Here is a 17,096-nt window from a genome sequence, read left to right as displayed (position 1 = left end):
ATACTATTTTATATGTAATGCAGATTTTTATAACCTGCAGCTCTTGTATGGAATCTAGTGTAAAGCTAGTTTTGGTAGTCAAAAAAGTGCCAATGAATTTCAAAATCTGATACATGAAAACATACTTATTCTCATGAGATTGTTGATGTGCCTATTTAAAAGCCAGTGGATTATACAGTTTTCTCCAGATTACTTGTGATTTTAGAGGCCACCTATACTAATTCTCAATCCTCTCTCCTCCATGTTAGATTTGTTTCTCAAAAGAAAGATACATCTTCAGGTGTGTTGTTTCTCTGTGACTTTGCAAGAGACCTTTTTGAAAGCCCTCTGTAAATTCCAATGAACTACTCAAATCACCCTACCCCATAATCAACAATGACAATGAAGAATGTGACAATAATTATTTATAGAGTTTTTCAAGGTGTAGGGAGGAATGAAAGAAAACCCAATAACAAAAGACCCCAAAACATGTCACCTGTTATTCAGATGAGAATTTTAAGAAAAATGTTTAAACCACAAGTTATAGCTATGCAGTTTCAAATTTCAGTTACTTCAAGACTGTGGTCTTATTCTAATCAACTTATTTGTACTTATTCTAATCAACTTGTCCTAAAAGGTGTTAAATTCACTTTTTCTGTACAGGAGGCATTCATGACAGGAACCTTTTTACATTCCCTCATGATGAACAGGATGTGAAGAATCAGTATTTTACATCCACTGAAATCAACATTTTAATACCAATTCAAAACTATTTTGCACCTTTTTTAAAAGGTGCTGTAAGCACAATCTTGAAGTTGGTGACATACTCCAGCATTAAGCAAGTAGCAACTAAATGCAAATCCCTCTCAGAATGTAGGAATGAGAAAAAGGAATTATCAAAGCAAGTTGCCTTCCCAGACAGGCCATAACTTACTATACAACTGTTGAAAATTATTTTCTTAGGTTATTTCATGTTTCTTTATTTGCATGTTTTTTCTTTTTGAATAACAAAATATGTTGACCTCCCCAGTAACTAGACAGAGTCAGAGAGCTGTATCTGGCAAAACCAAACTATGCAACTGTGGAAATACAAGCAAAAGCTGGGAATCATCCAAATTAGCTTCTCCTTTTCTATCAAATGACAAAACGTTGCATATACGGGTAAATAATTTTTCCATATCATAGTATCCATTAATAGTCTGATTTGTTTTAAATTATCCATCAAACTTCACAATTAAGGAATACTCTACTAGAAAATCTGAAACTGTGCTTTTAGATTCCTGACATTCTTAATGTTCCATTATAATATCATGATTTTAAGACTTGCAAGGCCTTTATTATTAACTAATAAAAAATAAGTTAATTGGAATTATGCATGATGCCAATATTCCTGGTACCTGAAGGATGCACACTTGGTATCAGATGACAGGAACATGGAAACACAAATGTATGGTAAAATAAAGAAACTATAGTTTATGAGTGAAGCTAAAATTTCACCAAAACATTCTTGGGTTTACATAGTAATTAAAGTACTGGAGTGGCCAACCTTTCAAAACTCATGTACGAAAATTTCAAGTGGACAACAGACACTAAAAGTCCCCCAAACCTATATATCCACCTACCTTATAGAGTTGATGGGAGTAAAAAGTAGTAGCATATGGGAGGAAAGATATTATGATGCTGCTTGTTTTTTTGAAGAAGGTACCTTCACCAAGACTTGACAGGAATAATCCAAACTCATGATGCTATGCTGGCTGAGACATCAATGACAGATAATAAGCCTTTTTCAGAAAACTGGCGGCTCTGTGGAACAATTTGCTAGAAATGGGAAAGAACTTTGTCTCTAGCAGTAGCATGCTGCCTCCAGTACTTCACACACAAAATAACTACCAAAGCCAAAGCGTAAAATACTTCTGATCAGCCCATTATTTGCACAGGGCTTTCCAAAATAATGGAGCTAAAAAACTGGAAAGAAAACACCTAAATTCTAAAACAGCTTGGTGAAAGAATGTAAATGTAACACCTGTGGTACTTTACTCTGCAATACTGCAACTGCCTAGTAATTCTTTAACATTTTTTTGCTATTGCCATGTAAAGTGGCAAGACACGTGACCTGCAAACAAATTCCACTTGGTAAAGAAGAGTTGTGAGCTTTACACTTTTTCTTTACCCAGTAAAGACTTTGTTACTTTCACAGGTTTCAAATATTCTTCCCATTAAAAGCTTATATTAATTGGATGCAGCACAGCTAAATCTTCTGCCAAAATGAATTTGTAGTCTCATTCAACGTTCTAATTCTCCTTCATATGAATTGCTAATGAAATTTATTAATGATAAATTACCAATTATGGTAGTTTACTTGTTGTGTCTTTTGACATATTCAAGGTTCAGGAGCAATTTTACTTATCCCAACACATTGTGGAGTAAATAGAAGCTGGAGTTCACCTATCAAACATTCACTTCTGAAGGTACTTAACTAAAGACAGCCAGATCATATTGTACAATTTCTGTTTCAGCCTAGAGTTGTAATAATTTTGTGAAGTAATGAAAGAGTGAAGAAGTTTAGTATCTAATAAAACTTATGATCTCTAAAATATATTCTTGTTGCAACTGATCCCTTCCACGCTCGTGTCCTCAGTACTACTTCTAAGGTTTGAAGACCATAATGACTACAATCAATTTTATTCTCATTGTCACCATGGTCAGTCCTAAACCATGCAATAGGATCAAAAAATCCAAGTCCTAGGAAAATGATCAAAGGAAAAGAAGATCAGGGCTCAAACACAACTTTAAAAACTTCAAGGTGGCATGAATTATACACAATCATAAACAAAGAAACAAACAAAAAGATTTCTTCTTTAGAAACGGAAGGGGATTTATCAAATTCTCTTTCTAAGTATTTGCATTATCTTTCCAGGAGAAACAAAGAAGTAAGAAACTGTGCTTCATGTGAAACTGGTTCCAGTTATGAGAAGTATAAATTAAAAGACAGCAATTTCATGAATTACGTGTTCAAAGAGAATGTTAGGTATCTAACACTAATCAGTCAATTGCATGGACCATGTCATTTCAAAAACCAAGCTGTGTCTCTGCTGCATTACATACCTGTGGATTTCTCATTTTGATAATCTGATAAAGCTTGAAGATCATTAAATTAAGAACTTGCTGCTCTTTACTCAGAAGAAACAGAAGAAAAAAACTCCAATGAATGGCTTTTCTTTTTAGTGTCTTGTTAGTAAGATGAGCATATTACGCTGAACTGGAATACAAAGAGATGCAGTAGATTGTGGCCGTGATTCCAGTTTGGTGCACTTTGGTGCTCCTGAAGGACTTCAGGCTCCACTGCAAAATGCAGCATTCAAAATTCAACAGAAGATGAATTGGAATAACAGTTTTTGTCTGTCATAGGAAAATAGCAACTTCATCCAACTGGCTGATTATGATGAAACTGGGTCAGAACCAATGCTTTACATGAATGCTAGCCAGCATATAGGGAGCTGGTTAAAACTGAAACAAGAATATACAACCATAAAATAATAAAACCTGGGCAATACAAGACAGTTTTATGCCTTCTTTTTGTTAAAATCTAACACAGCACTCACACCATTACTTAGATCTACGTGGAGAGAGCTGTTTCAACTGTATCTTTTGTGACAGCTGGTATAAAACTTTCAGTTGCATAGGAGAAAGGTGTACAACCCCTCCATTTGTAAAACCTTTTACTGATCATGTACCAATGCCATAACTTAAGTTAAAGCACATAAAGCAACAGCCAATGATATATAAACAGAGATTTCAAATATAACATTATGCCTTTTTAAAACTATAGTTCAATAACATTTAAGACAAATTGAGCTTAGAATATATACTTGCTGTTAAGGCTGAGATGCTATCGCCATATCTCCTGTTAAGCAACAGGAAACCTCAATTCAGATAAACATGTAACCTGCAATAAAATACCCAGAACTGTAATTATGCAATTAGTATATGCTGATACTGTGTGAAGCGCTCAAGTATTCTCATTTCATTTGTGAATGTTCAACTGGCTTAGTTTCACTTTTCAAGAACATCACAGAGAAACAAGTACAATCTTAATCTTCCAGACTAAACCTACTCCATAAGCAAAACAAAACCCAGTGCCTTCTATTCCAGTCATAAATGCTTCTGGGATAATGACAGTATTAATTTCAGCAAAAAAGAATTATGTAATATGGATTTATACAGAAGAGTCTTGAGTTATATCCACCCTTTGCTCTTCAACTGCCAACACTCTCTTGTATAGAAAGAAAAAACCCAGCTTTTATTGAAAGACTTTGTCTATGCAAAACTTACTGAACTTATAAAAGTTCAGAAGTTTAAACAGGATAGTAGATACAAAATTACCATCAAAGATCAATCATAACCTCTAAAGTTGCAGCTGATTTCAAACATTCCTTTTGACAGATTCCTAGTACAGCAGGTTTTTAGAAGTATGAACACTTCAAATCTCCTCTATTTATAGGGAAGTTTGTAACAGGCTCAATTGGAGACATGAAAACCATTTTAAATAGACATCACAAGATGCATCTGTAGTTTAAAGGTCAACTTTATTAGGAGATTAAGAGATGTATTATACATGAACTATAAATACAACACAGCTGACTTTATTCACAGTCACACCCCCAATGCCAACCTATTTTGTAGATACTCTTGTTCTTTTGTTCCAAGAAAAATTTGCACCATAAGACTTGGATTTAGGTTTTGGCATCTTCTTCTCTTCAACATCATAACTCCAGCCTAGAGGTTATGGGGTAATGGCAGGGTGAGACAAGAAACAGCAAGAATTATATTCTCAGCATACAATATACAGCAGATGCAACATAAAAGTTTTAATATGTTTTTTAAATGTAAGCACCCACTAATTGTTCCTTTTTAGTTGGCAAGAAAGACTAATGAAATGCCATGTGGCAAATTACCATTCTGTGAGATGGAAGACCTGACCATACTACAGACCTCCATGCAAAAAACTTGACAGTCATCAATGAAAAGCTCAACAGGGAAGACTGCTGAGGGAAGACTGACTGTCCTGTAAGTTCATGGCTCCACAATTCCATAGCACACAGAAGCACTAAGACTCTCTGTATGTTGGCACAGGAAACAAAGAAGGTAAGAAAACACATGCCGTAAAACAACACACAAAAGATCAATCTCAAAGGCTGGGAGACAATGGACACCTTGAAAAGCTAATAAGAAAGAAAAGTAGGAGAACCAAAAATAAACCAAAAAGCAAAGAAAAAACTTCAACATTAGAAAGGAGCTTAATACTTAACATTTTTTGTAAGAATATAAAAAATTAGGAGCAAAAAGAAAAGGGAATGAAGTGATAGAAGACAAGTAAATTATGTGATAGTTAAGCAAGAGAAATGCTTAAAAATGTCAGAAAAGAGGAGGTGGAGACATTAGTGTTTATGTAAATCAAAATGCAAATTGATTGCAGCCTCCAGGTGCCTGGAAAGTTGCCAGGGCAGCACTCAGTACTCCAAAGTTTGGTCTCTTTAGCTGCAATATTTCACTCAAAGTTGAGATACTTCTGTTGAAGCCAGAAGTGGTTAAATATGCAGTTTTAAGTGATACTCATAAGACAGTACTTTTCTTCCTTAGTTTTAAAACTGAAAGTTGCAAGCCCTAAAATGCTTAATATATATCTGAATTTTTATACTTAAGGTGCTCACAGTAAACAGTCAAGATACAGCTACACATCAAAATATTCTCTAAGATACATAAGCTGTCATGTCACCACATCAATTTTGCTTATTCACAAATGTCACACAAACATTTTCTTCATGTTTATTAGTTTCAACCTGTGTTAATTTCCAAATTAACTATTCTCTGTAAGAAACACTGAACAGAGATTTTAAAAACATATTCTTTCCATCTGTGAAAACATTGATTTTTGCCTCCTGTTCTGATTAAAAAATATAGGCTTGAGTAAACAGCCAGAACTAGATCCAGAGACAGACTTCAGTATTGCAACATTCAGCTCTGTAACACCTAACATTGAGACACTTGGCTGCTGGAATGGAATCTACAGCCCCAAAGTATTGCTTCATCTTTTTATACACCAGATGGAGAGGGGCCGAGTGCCTCTAAAAGAGATTTGCAACTGCCAGCACAATGACTTGCACTGCCACAGATAGCCAAAATGCATAAAGTCAGTTACATCTAACTAATGATTGTAAGAGGCCACCATATGTGATTAGGTTCCACACTTTGGAACAGACTCCTTCAGACCAGCACTTTGAGGTGTTCATGACAGAGAGCAGAGGTCACTTTTATAAAAACACCAGAATGTTGGGGGAAGTTCCTCTTGCCCAAAGCCCTGCCATACAAGCCACGTAGACAGAAAGCAGATTTCACCTTCTCTGGAAGAACACCCTCACCACCTGACTAAAGGTTACTGTGGAGTAGAAAAAAAATCCTTGCTACTTAAGCTGTATGTTTTTAAACAACTGCTTCAGTGATTCAGACAAGACGACAAAGTTAGGGGAACAGTCATAATTTTTTCATTTCCTCCAGTTAAAAATGTTACCTCCTTGCCTAGAACTCAAGACCATCCTCAGCTGTAATACTTTGGACAGCAATATCTCCTGTTACTGTATCCAGTGCTGCTGTTCTGACATTAGAAAACACATCAGATGGGGCAGGCAGAAAGACATCTGCTCTCCTTAAGTTCTTAGGTGAGAAAGAACTCTTAAGTTTACTAACTGTACCAAAATAACCTGCACTATCTAGAATTTTCAGAAATTACATTCCAGGTTCTTAAGGAATTCTGTCATGGAAAATTTGTGTGGTACATACAAGAGGAACAGAAAGACATAGTTACTTGTGTTCCTAGACTTAGGTATGTCTCAATACTGTCTTGGTCATGAAGCTAACGTCATGTTAACTTCCAGTGTAAAAGTGTGCCTAAATTTCTAATGTCTTTTAAAAAGCAGAACTAAGTAATAAAAAAATTGTATTTCTAGCTACACATGATATTGAAGCTAACACTACAGAAAATATTATGCACATAACATATACATAAATAAAAAATGAAATTAAAAGTTAGGCCAGCCAGTATCTACAGAAAAGTTTGGTGCATCTCAGTTATGGTAAAATTAAGAGTACAAGCTAAGTGAATAGTGAACTGCTAATATTAATACCAAGTCATAGCCTTAGTTTAGCTGGTTCCATGCACAATGGAGTAATTTCTAACTCATTGAAGGCATCAACTTTCTACACTGAACAAAGGCATTTTACTTGACTCTGCATTTTGAAAAGACAAAATACAACATCTACAAAGAGATGACATAAGCAGGTCATTACATTAATTTTTTTTCCTGTATGCTGAATTGTTCAAGAAATAACATGAACGATACAGAAGCATAAATGCCAAATTCTCCTAAATTTCATTTGTTCATAAAACAGTAAAATACACTAATAAAATTGCATAATTATCCAATGCAAATGTGATCTTATTAATTTCTTATGTAATAGAACCTATTTTTCAATAAAATTAGTACTACTAAGCCAAAAAAAATTCCATTTAAAGAGAAACAGACAGCTAGATTCTAGCTTTTACTATTAAAAAGTGAAAATAAATTAAACATTAAATGGTTTAGTTTCTTAGATGGACAGGTTAATGGACTTACCACGTTTGTGGTGCACAATATCAACCATCTAACAACTTTGCATAATTTGGTCTGACCAAGGAATTTTACTATTTATACCAGACTAAATATAGTTGAAAGCTGCACACCACAGGGAAGACTTCCGAAGAACCTTACACTTCATGTGCATTATTCCTGGCTTTATCTCAATATAATTAATCATCTTCACATCCATAGGGACTAAGCATCAAGCTTAACTTTTTAAGGAAATTTGAGTTTATTTAAAATAAGAAAAAAAGAAAAAGAAAAGAAAGCAGCAAAAAATTCACGCTAACATTTCAGAAAAAAAGGGCTGCCGAATAGTCAAAACACTGAGATTATGGGTACTGTTTGTGGTACCATCATTCTGTCAGGAAATACAAGCCTAACTAAGTAAGTTTACAGATACATTCCCTCTGATAAGACATTGGCTTAATAATTATTAAGTAATTATACTGGCTTTTCTACTGTCTTTTTCATAAGTAAGAATCGAGTATATGTGTTTAGACTCTAATGCTGGGCAGAGCTAGGCACAACATCCTAAATCTACAGGCTCCTCATGGGGAGCAGCGAGGGGATGTGCTGATCTCCCCTCTGGTGACCAGTGACAGGACACAAAGAACAGAAACACCTGAAACACCTTTCTAGAGAGTGGAAAGTCTAAATGCAACGCATTCAGCACTCCTGGAAATATCCCCCTTTCCCATTTTCCTCCTCCCCATGTAGAACACTAGTCTAACAACTCTGCAGCACAGAGGGAAGGTACTTTATCCTGTACTTATTCTGTTGTTAATACTTTGAGATCAAGATTGCCTATGAAAGGATTAACTTCTCATAGCCCATACATACAATACGTACCATTTTTTTCAGCAAAAGCAATGGCATCTTCTTTAGTAGAGAAAGTAAGAACCATGTTGGATAAAGGATCAGCTCTGTAAGTAATCAGATGACAATTTTTAGGCATACTGGAAATAGAAGAAAAATTGTATCTGTATCTCAAATGTTAAATCAAATGCTGTATTATACAGCTCACTGCAGTATGCCAACTCAGAAACCATTCAACAGACTTCTAAAGATTATTTTCAGGGTCAACACTTAATTTCTGCAAAGTACTGTTTTACTCTTTCAGAGTGTTAGACTTCCTTCACAACTACTCGCAAAAATAAATTGGGTTGTCAGACACACAACGTCTAACCACTTGCTGAGGTTATAGTAATTGCTCTGTGAGACTCTTTAAATCTGTAAAATCCCTTTCTTTTTGTAAGATCAGGAGGTCTAAGGTAATTCTGAACATTTCAAGGAGACCAAGTGTCTGTAGAACAGCTAGGCAAGGAATGATCTCGGACAGAAAAGAACAGAATACTGAAGTGAGTAGAGAAGGAATTAACCAGAAACTGAAAAGTATATTAAAAAAATACTTAAAGTTCTGCTTTGGCTGAGGTCACATGACCCCCACAATTTATTCCTATACAGCAAGCAGATCACAGGCCACAACTGAAAATAAAGCTCCAAAATGCTAACTGCTAGCCAACTAATTACATAGTGGTTAGTTTTAGATGACCAGCTATTCCTCAACTGCATGAATAAAATACCATAGAGGTTTTTGAAACAAATTAAATTCTCAGTAAAAACAAAAAACTGCCTTATTTGTTGCTATAAAAACTCAATTTAAGAGCAATGACAAAGGATAAAAAAAAAAAGCAGAGTGCTAACTCTTAAAGAAATTAGATACTGGCTGTAGCAACACAAAGATAGATAAAACCTCCCTGTGACAACACTGCCTATGAGCCTGGGAGACAACTGGAAAGACAAGACCAAATTGCAACAAACTATTGAAGGAGCTGCCTCTCAACTGTTCTCCTTTTGAAGCTAGAAGGATAAATGAAGAAAAAAGACTGAAGATACACTGAACTCTCTACAATAAAGGGCAAAGCCTGTGACTGGAGAAGGGGGAGGGGAAAAGGGGGAATCTCGCTTCCAGCAAAGACAATGTAATTTTATCTGATGTACACATGGAAAAATGGAGTTCACTATATATCCAATATATTCCCCAATAAAAAAATCAGAAACAAACAAACAAAAAAAACACACAACAAACAAACAAACCAGGATAAAGACAGAAAATACACTTTTGCAGGCCACTGTGATAAGCTCTCTTAAAGATATTTAAAGATTTTTCTTATAACAGCAGGCAAGTGAATTAAAAACTAAGAATTAGTTGATGACATGACCAGTGGAGAATCAAGTGGCCCCAGTGTACTGCAATGTAGTGACAACTTCTGGTTATCATTATTCTCTTCCATAATTGGGGTTGGAAAAATCTTTTCAACACTGCTAAAAAGGAACAAAGAAACTTTAGAACTGAAGTGTGGTGAGGGACCAGTGCCTGTTCTGTACTGCAAATATGGCAAAAGCCTTCCAGGACAGAGACAGCTGGAAAATGAGAAATGTGCAGAAATTATTGTTTCTGTTTAATGTGGAATCATTTTTCATTCAATCTAAACAGATTTCTGATTTATTTCCATAAATGAACTGTGTGAGAAAACTGGATTTCAGAATATCCAAAACAGGATGAAAAAAACAGGATGTCCAGTATGACATCCTGATAGTGTCAGCAGTACCAGTGTTGCAGAATTTCCTATGCCTACCACCAATTGTTCTATCAATCACTGAAAATTAGGATTCTGCATTTTGTTCTCCTATGAGATCTCATACAATGAAAACTTCGCACTTCCCCATATTTCTTTGTTGACAGCTTTATATTACAAGGTGTACCCAAGAAATGTATTTAGGCATTCTCATAATGAAACCTCCTAATTACAAAAAAAAAAAACAATGTCATGGGCCCATTTTACTTAGATCTATAACTGGAAAATTTTCATGGAAAAAAAAGCCCAAACAGTCAAGAAACAACAAGTGCAAAAAAAATTCTAGCCCCAAATAAGACTGAAATATATGAAAGAAATGACAGAAATATAGGAAAGACCTACAGGTCTTTCCAATATACTCAAGTATATTGAGTTCAGAGAAAAAAGGGCTTTAATATGTAGGCCCTAGAGAGCTCTTACCCACTAATCCCATTACAATATTCAAAAGTAAAACTGTATAAGAAATGTTCTTTGCAGAAATTAAATCTCAAGACAAGAAACTCTTCTCAGGTATTTTTGGATGTTGAATGGTAACCAAAGTGTTCACTAAGAGTTTTTACAAGAACGCCTTAAAAATTAATGGATGCAAACTCACTTACAAAACCTTTAACCTACTAGCATTGAATCTCAACAGAACACTTTTTTTTTATCCTACCTGGAGCTTGCTAACCTATGAGAAATTCCTTTCCCTACCCTAAAATAAAAATATATGTAAAGCCTTCTCAAATTTTCATGAGAAATCAATGCAACAGGAAGACTCAATTTCAGAGTTACTTCAAAATAAATTTCAGAGTTACTTTGAACTAAATTTCTGGATACATTTATGTTCTATATATAAAAAAATAATTTCTGTGACTGGATTTAGAATGTTAATACATCTCAAAAAATTCAGCCTGAAATTATTTAATGTTTAAGGTTTTACAGTTTTTTTCATAAAATTTTGTATTCTCTAATGATAAGTGCTTATATGATCGTAGCCAGATACTTTCAGTACACATTGTATTCTTTCTGAAGTTTGAAAAATAATCTCTAGTGGTTGATTTTGGTTTATGTCTAATAATTAACTATTCTGAATATGCCTGAAAGGAGACAGCTCCAAATCAAAATTACAACATTGTCAGAGGAATTGCTGGTATAGTTCTCAGAGTCTACAGGAATTTTAACCACACTGTGAAATGTAGGTATTGAATTCATATGAGGAAAAAAAAATAATTAAAAATTAGATGCATACAAGTTGTAATTACATCTCCGAATTACAGTATATTTACCTAAGAGTAGTACCTATCTGGATTTTTAGTGTATTTAAAATATTTTAGCGCTAATATTGACAATACTTTAATAAATAGAATAATATTTTAAGTAGCTGGGCTTCTTGTGGTTTTTTTATTAGTTATGACTCCTCATTTTAGATCCTCAGGATAAAAAAAAAAAATCTGGAAGTATTGTTTTTGTTTAAAAGATGCAACCGAGAGCTGAGAATGATTAACTCCTTTATGCAACTAATGACCTTCTGGTCCTGATGCTGCCACACAATAACATTCCCACATTGTAATAATTTAAATGTGTGGTTGTTAACATCTTTTTCGAACTTTTCCAGATGACGTTGTGACCTTTAAAAATCTGCTTTTAAACTTAACAGATTACAAATAATACAATAAACAAACCAAACCACTTACTGTAAGTACTGTTATAATACAATCAGATTTACAGGTAGAAATAACTTAATATTTCAAATTCAATTACTAGAGAGAGCCAAATATAGAAGAAAAGTGTTTTCAAATTCAGTAAGTACTCACGTAGATGCCCAGCCCATTAAAGGGTTCTCCCAGCGCTCCCTGTTATCAAATTCCATCTTCCATTTCTTTGTATTGTTAGCTCCTGACTGCATTGCATTACGTGCTGGAACAAAAATGTGAACTTTTCTGGTTTTGATGTGCTCATCTGGAACACCAGTTAAAGTAGTGATATCCTAAAAAAAAACATAATGTGACTTGTCAAAAAAGGATTCAGAAGAGACTCATAAAATAATACTGCTTATGCTTTATACATAAATTCATGCTTTATTTTTAAAGTTACAAAAGCAAAAAAATTAGAAAAATATATTATGATTTCAGCTGAACACAAATGAAGGTGATACATGTTAGGGCTGCTATTACTATGCTTCCCCTGGCTGAGTTAGATTTTGCTCGGATCAGTTATGTAAACTTGCTCATCTCCCATCAAAACAGCTAGAGCCAGAGGAGGCACAAAAAGGACATTTCCCCCCTTTCTCCTCTGTCCACAGCTGCAAAGTCAGGACTGCTTCAACTTGTACCAGCTAAAGCAAATGAGGAAAAGTGCAAACACTTTCTTCCTTCAGGAAAATATTAGAGTGCTGACTGAAACATTGACAAATTCCAAAATATGAACAAGACCTATTCACCAAAATACTTGCTAGCCAAGTATGTGCTGCAGTGTAAGTGCTTTCCCTTGGGCTTAACTATGTATATTGTTAAGTGACACCAACACTTACAGTGACTCAAGAAGCTATCTTTAGGATGAAGGAGGAAGCAGAAGGTAGTATCTTTTGCACAATATGCTACTGATTGTTTGAGAGTACAGAGAAGGTGCTAGAATTTAGCTCTTATCTCTCTAGCCATTCAACCTCGTCATGTTTGCAGTTATGACTCAGCATTTGACAGTCAGTTATTTTGTTGATGTTCAAGATCAAGAGAGGGACACTTGATGCTGATAACATTCTTCAGTATATTTGTGAAGGACAAAATTATTTAGGAGAGTCCAAACTTCAAAAAAATAAAATATTTGTAACATTGTACATAATCAATAATAGGATGCCGTCCTCTACTAGGGAGGGATAAACCTTCAAAATAAACCTAACAAAGATAAATCCTTCAAACCAGCCTAAAAATATTAACTGACATTAATAAAGTGTAAGATACGGAAAAACCTCACAAGAATTGCTATGAAAAATTACCCTCAGCAACATCTGAGATAATTAAAGTGAACATTTTTGCTAAAAACTAAACAGTAATTATGCAAAATTAACCTGTCAGTTCACCCTAGCAAAGACTGAAATCAAACATCAAATCAATCTCTAAGGAGGTTAAACTACTCCTGTTCCTTACATACTTAAAAGGCCAGTGGGAGCTCCTCAGTCTCCCTTCTCCCTTCTCCCCTCCTCTCCCCTCCCCTCCCCTCCCTCCAGGCACAAGTAGTAAACTAGTCAAAATCAGAAAACTGCAGCAAAACTTTGGGTACACTGAACTTATCTTGACACTATTGCCATGATTTGAACTAAATGAGAACTTTAAATAGAACACTGTCATTTTACATAAATGTACCTACTAACTTTATGGGACTTTCCTTCGTGGCAAACTTGAAACTTCCTGATGCAGTCACCAGACCATCCTTTGAAAAGCTGCAGTTCTCATTTCCAATTTTATTTTACAAAATTTGGGAGATCAGTCCCTCAAAACTATAAAAGGGAAGAAGTTTAAAGCATTTGACTTACATTTACAACTAGGACAGCAGGGGCAACAAACAACAATCCACACTAGCTTTCCAACTTCTGACATTTTTACCCAAACTACCATAGAAAAAAGTTGAAGTATCTTAATTCAATTATAAATGCTTTCATTAGGACCAAGTCATGCTTATTTTTAATATGAGTTAAGCAGTGATATGAAAGTGAAGCAGTACCAGCTCCTGGAATGTTGCAACACCTATGTAAAAATACCTTCTGACAGACTGGCACTTCTCACTGCTGAAGCTTAAGCTGCAGTTTTGGAAGGAATTTGCTTAAATTTTTCTAATTTGAATTGGCAAAGTGCTTTGTTTAACAAAAAGGAGTTTTCACCTGCAGTAAAGTCTGGCAGGGATTCAATGTTTCAGCTTGCTTATTTATGTGAATAGGTTGAAATACTAACCTTTATTTCTGTATTTAACAAACATGAGAAAATGCAGTAATAGTCACAAAAAAATTATTTTTCTGCTCTTTAATAATATGGTATGTGCAAAAATGCTGGGGTAGCTATCATCAAATACTTTCAGACATAAAATTTAAAATAGCTCAGAATTATTTTTTTACTATTATTACTCTCAGCAACTTGTAAATCTGAATTATGAATTTTATGCTTCAGATTTAGAAGTTTTTGAATTCTTTCAGGATAATCTGGAACTACTAAAGTAAAGATACTACATTATATAACATTATGGACACATACTATTTTCTCTTTTGAAGACTTAACACAAGAAAATCATAAAAATGTTACACAGTGCATACAGAACACCATCTAAAAAGAGTGTTAAAATCAGTAAATGCTGTATTTCTGAGATTAACATAGTAAAGAAATGCCTAGGCTTGTTTATCTGGATGAAAGCAAAATGAAAACCCCAGACAAACCCTTCAAGCCATGTTTTTCAGCACTCAGTTGGCTCTAAATCAAGGTTATTTCACTAATAATATAGGATTAATCCCATAAAAATCTCTTCAAACTGAAAATTAAAACCTGCCTGCTTTCCAAAACTGAAATATCTACATGGTGTTGCTAGCTCTCCATACTAACATTCATTATAGCTAGAGTTTCCATGCCTTCTAGCAATCATTTATTGATATCTTCCCCATTTTAAAAGCTGGCAATTGAACAGACAGTTGTTAGGACAATGAGTTTCTGGTTGCTGAAGCTCAAGTTGTCCTGACATAAAATCACTGATTTTTGCTTGCTGTAGACACGTAAGGTACTGTAGCATAGCTGAGCTGTTGCCAAAGATATGGAATAAAAAGGCTTGGCATCTATCACATACTTGACACCTAAAGAGCACAGAAGCTCTAAGATTCCTATTCCCTGTAGGCGCACTCTTAGTCTAGACAAACTGATTTCTTACCGTTTTAAAATGCATTACAACACTCTATTGTGATCATTTCATCCACAAAGCTCCAGCTAGTGACAGAAGAACCTGTCCTTTAAGCGACATTTCAATGGGCTAAAGCTCCCGCTCCAAGATGCCATTAAAACAATATAATACTTGAAAAGAGCTATGCTGCATTGGGTTGAACTCTTTGCTGGGTCTTCAGTGCTTTGTTCTGAGTTTAAGTTCTCATTGAAACTACCTGTGAACCAACTTTCCAAAAACAAAGATATTTTTGACAGCTGGTTTCACATTAGTATCTTTTTTTTTTAAGTGTTCCTTAATTTTGCTGTATTAGCAATTTAAGATACTAGTGAGGTGTTCAGCATTGAAAATCTTAACGATATTAGATTACAATATAAAAGACTTGAGAATTGAACTGTACAGGTTTACTAAAAATCTAAAAATTAATAATCCTGTTTCACATTTTTAAAACAGACTGCCAGCTTAAAGGCACATTCTGACAGTCTGGTTTCCTTAATAGATGTTATTTGAATAGTAAACTCTGATTTTTTTTTTGTTGGTTTTTGGTTTTTTGTTTGTTTGTTTTTTGGGGGTTTTTTGGTTTTTTTTTGGTAACTCAAGAAAATTTTAATACTAATTTGGAGGCATTTTGTCTCTTCTTGGAATAAGCTCAAAGGGACAAAACCCTTTTTTTTTAAATGGTGGAAATCACATAAAATTTCTTAAAAACATAGGGGTTATTACAACTTACATTACTTAAGAATGTTTGCCATGGTGGAAAGCCTGCTAAAGCTGTTCAGGAAAGGATAGTAACAAACGAAATGTGCCATGCAGCAGTAAGAAAAACTGATTCACAGAGGCAGTGTCAATGAAAGCACTATTCAGCATGAAGATGACTTTTTAAGGAAACGAGAATTTCCTTCTTTTAAGTACTCCATTAATAGCAGAAATTCCAATGGGAACAAGAAATGGAACTCTCTAATTAATGGAGAGAGACAAAATGATTGAAAGTAGCTCTGAAAACAAACGGTTTTGAATAGATGGGTCAGGTGTACATAAAGGTGTTATCTTTCTTCTACGGCATCTCCTTCACCATGAAGACAGAAACTGTACATAGCTTATATTAACTACCTACAGTTTAGCGCTCCTTCCTTTTTTTTTTCTTTTTCTTTTTTTTTTTTTTTTTTAATAAAGGAAACAGGGAACAAGCAATGGGAAGTTGATGTCAAAACAGAGAAAAACCTCCCAGCAAGCTTCCAGCAACCACCCAGGATTTAGAGTCTTGCTAGCCGCTCTCTTTTCAATACCAGAATTTCACACATTTCAATGACCATTATGACTTCAAAGAATCAAATTTTCATCATTGTCCGTCATCTGCCGGTTGATTTGTATAAGGCAGTTCTTCTGCATGCATTCCAGACAAAGGGCTCCTTACTTTCGTGGCTATATATCAAGTTTAAAAGTTCTATTTGTGACAGTTGTGTCTGTGGTAAATTAGGGTAACACTGAAGGAGTGCAGCTGCTCCACAGGAACCTCCTTTTTGGCATCATTTCACTTAAATAAAAACTGAATAATTACCTTCTGCCTTTATTAAACCACAAAAATGCCACTGGCCTTAGCAATTACTTCCGGTTGCCCCACCTACTTAACCTCAATAGTTTTACACTTGTTAGAATGGAAAGTAGAAGTCTTCTGTACTTTTTATAAGAGTTTACAATAGCTTGCTCTCTTTCCCCACCTCCAACATGTTTTACCAGACTAACTACGTAAAGTTTTGCTATAAATCCATGTTGCAATTCACTTTATTTAGAAGTTGTTATAGCAAAGCACAGAACATCTTGCATAATACCCACAAAGTAGCTGCTGTGAAAAGAGTTTTTTATTTAATGTGCTCAGCAGCTTAACTGTAAGTCAGGATCAGAACATTTA

At 34.7% G+C, this 17,096-nt stretch overlaps 1 protein-coding gene across 1 annotated transcript in view; it reads right to left on the bottom strand.

The window, feature by feature from the left end:
- Window positions 1-4,548: 4,548 nt before the first annotated feature.
- Window positions 4,549-17,096, bottom strand: part of NDUFS4 (NADH:ubiquinone oxidoreductase subunit S4) — a 47,443-nt gene continuing 34,895 nt past the window's right edge. Inside the window, 3 exon segments of the mRNA NM_001245255.2 lie at window positions 4,549-4,755; window positions 8,505-8,578; window positions 12,091-12,263. Coding sequence (NP_001232184.1) covers window positions 4,652-4,755; window positions 8,505-8,578; window positions 12,091-12,263 — 351 coding nt within the window. The 3' untranslated portion in view covers window positions 4,549-4,651.

The sequence above is a fragment of the Taeniopygia guttata genome, chromosome Z (genome assembly GCF_048771995.1).
Source record: "Taeniopygia guttata chromosome Z, bTaeGut7.mat, whole genome shotgun sequence".
NCBI lineage: Eukaryota > Metazoa > Chordata > Aves > Passeriformes > Estrildidae > Taeniopygia > Taeniopygia guttata.
This window is presented reverse-complemented; position numbering and strand designations above follow the sequence as displayed.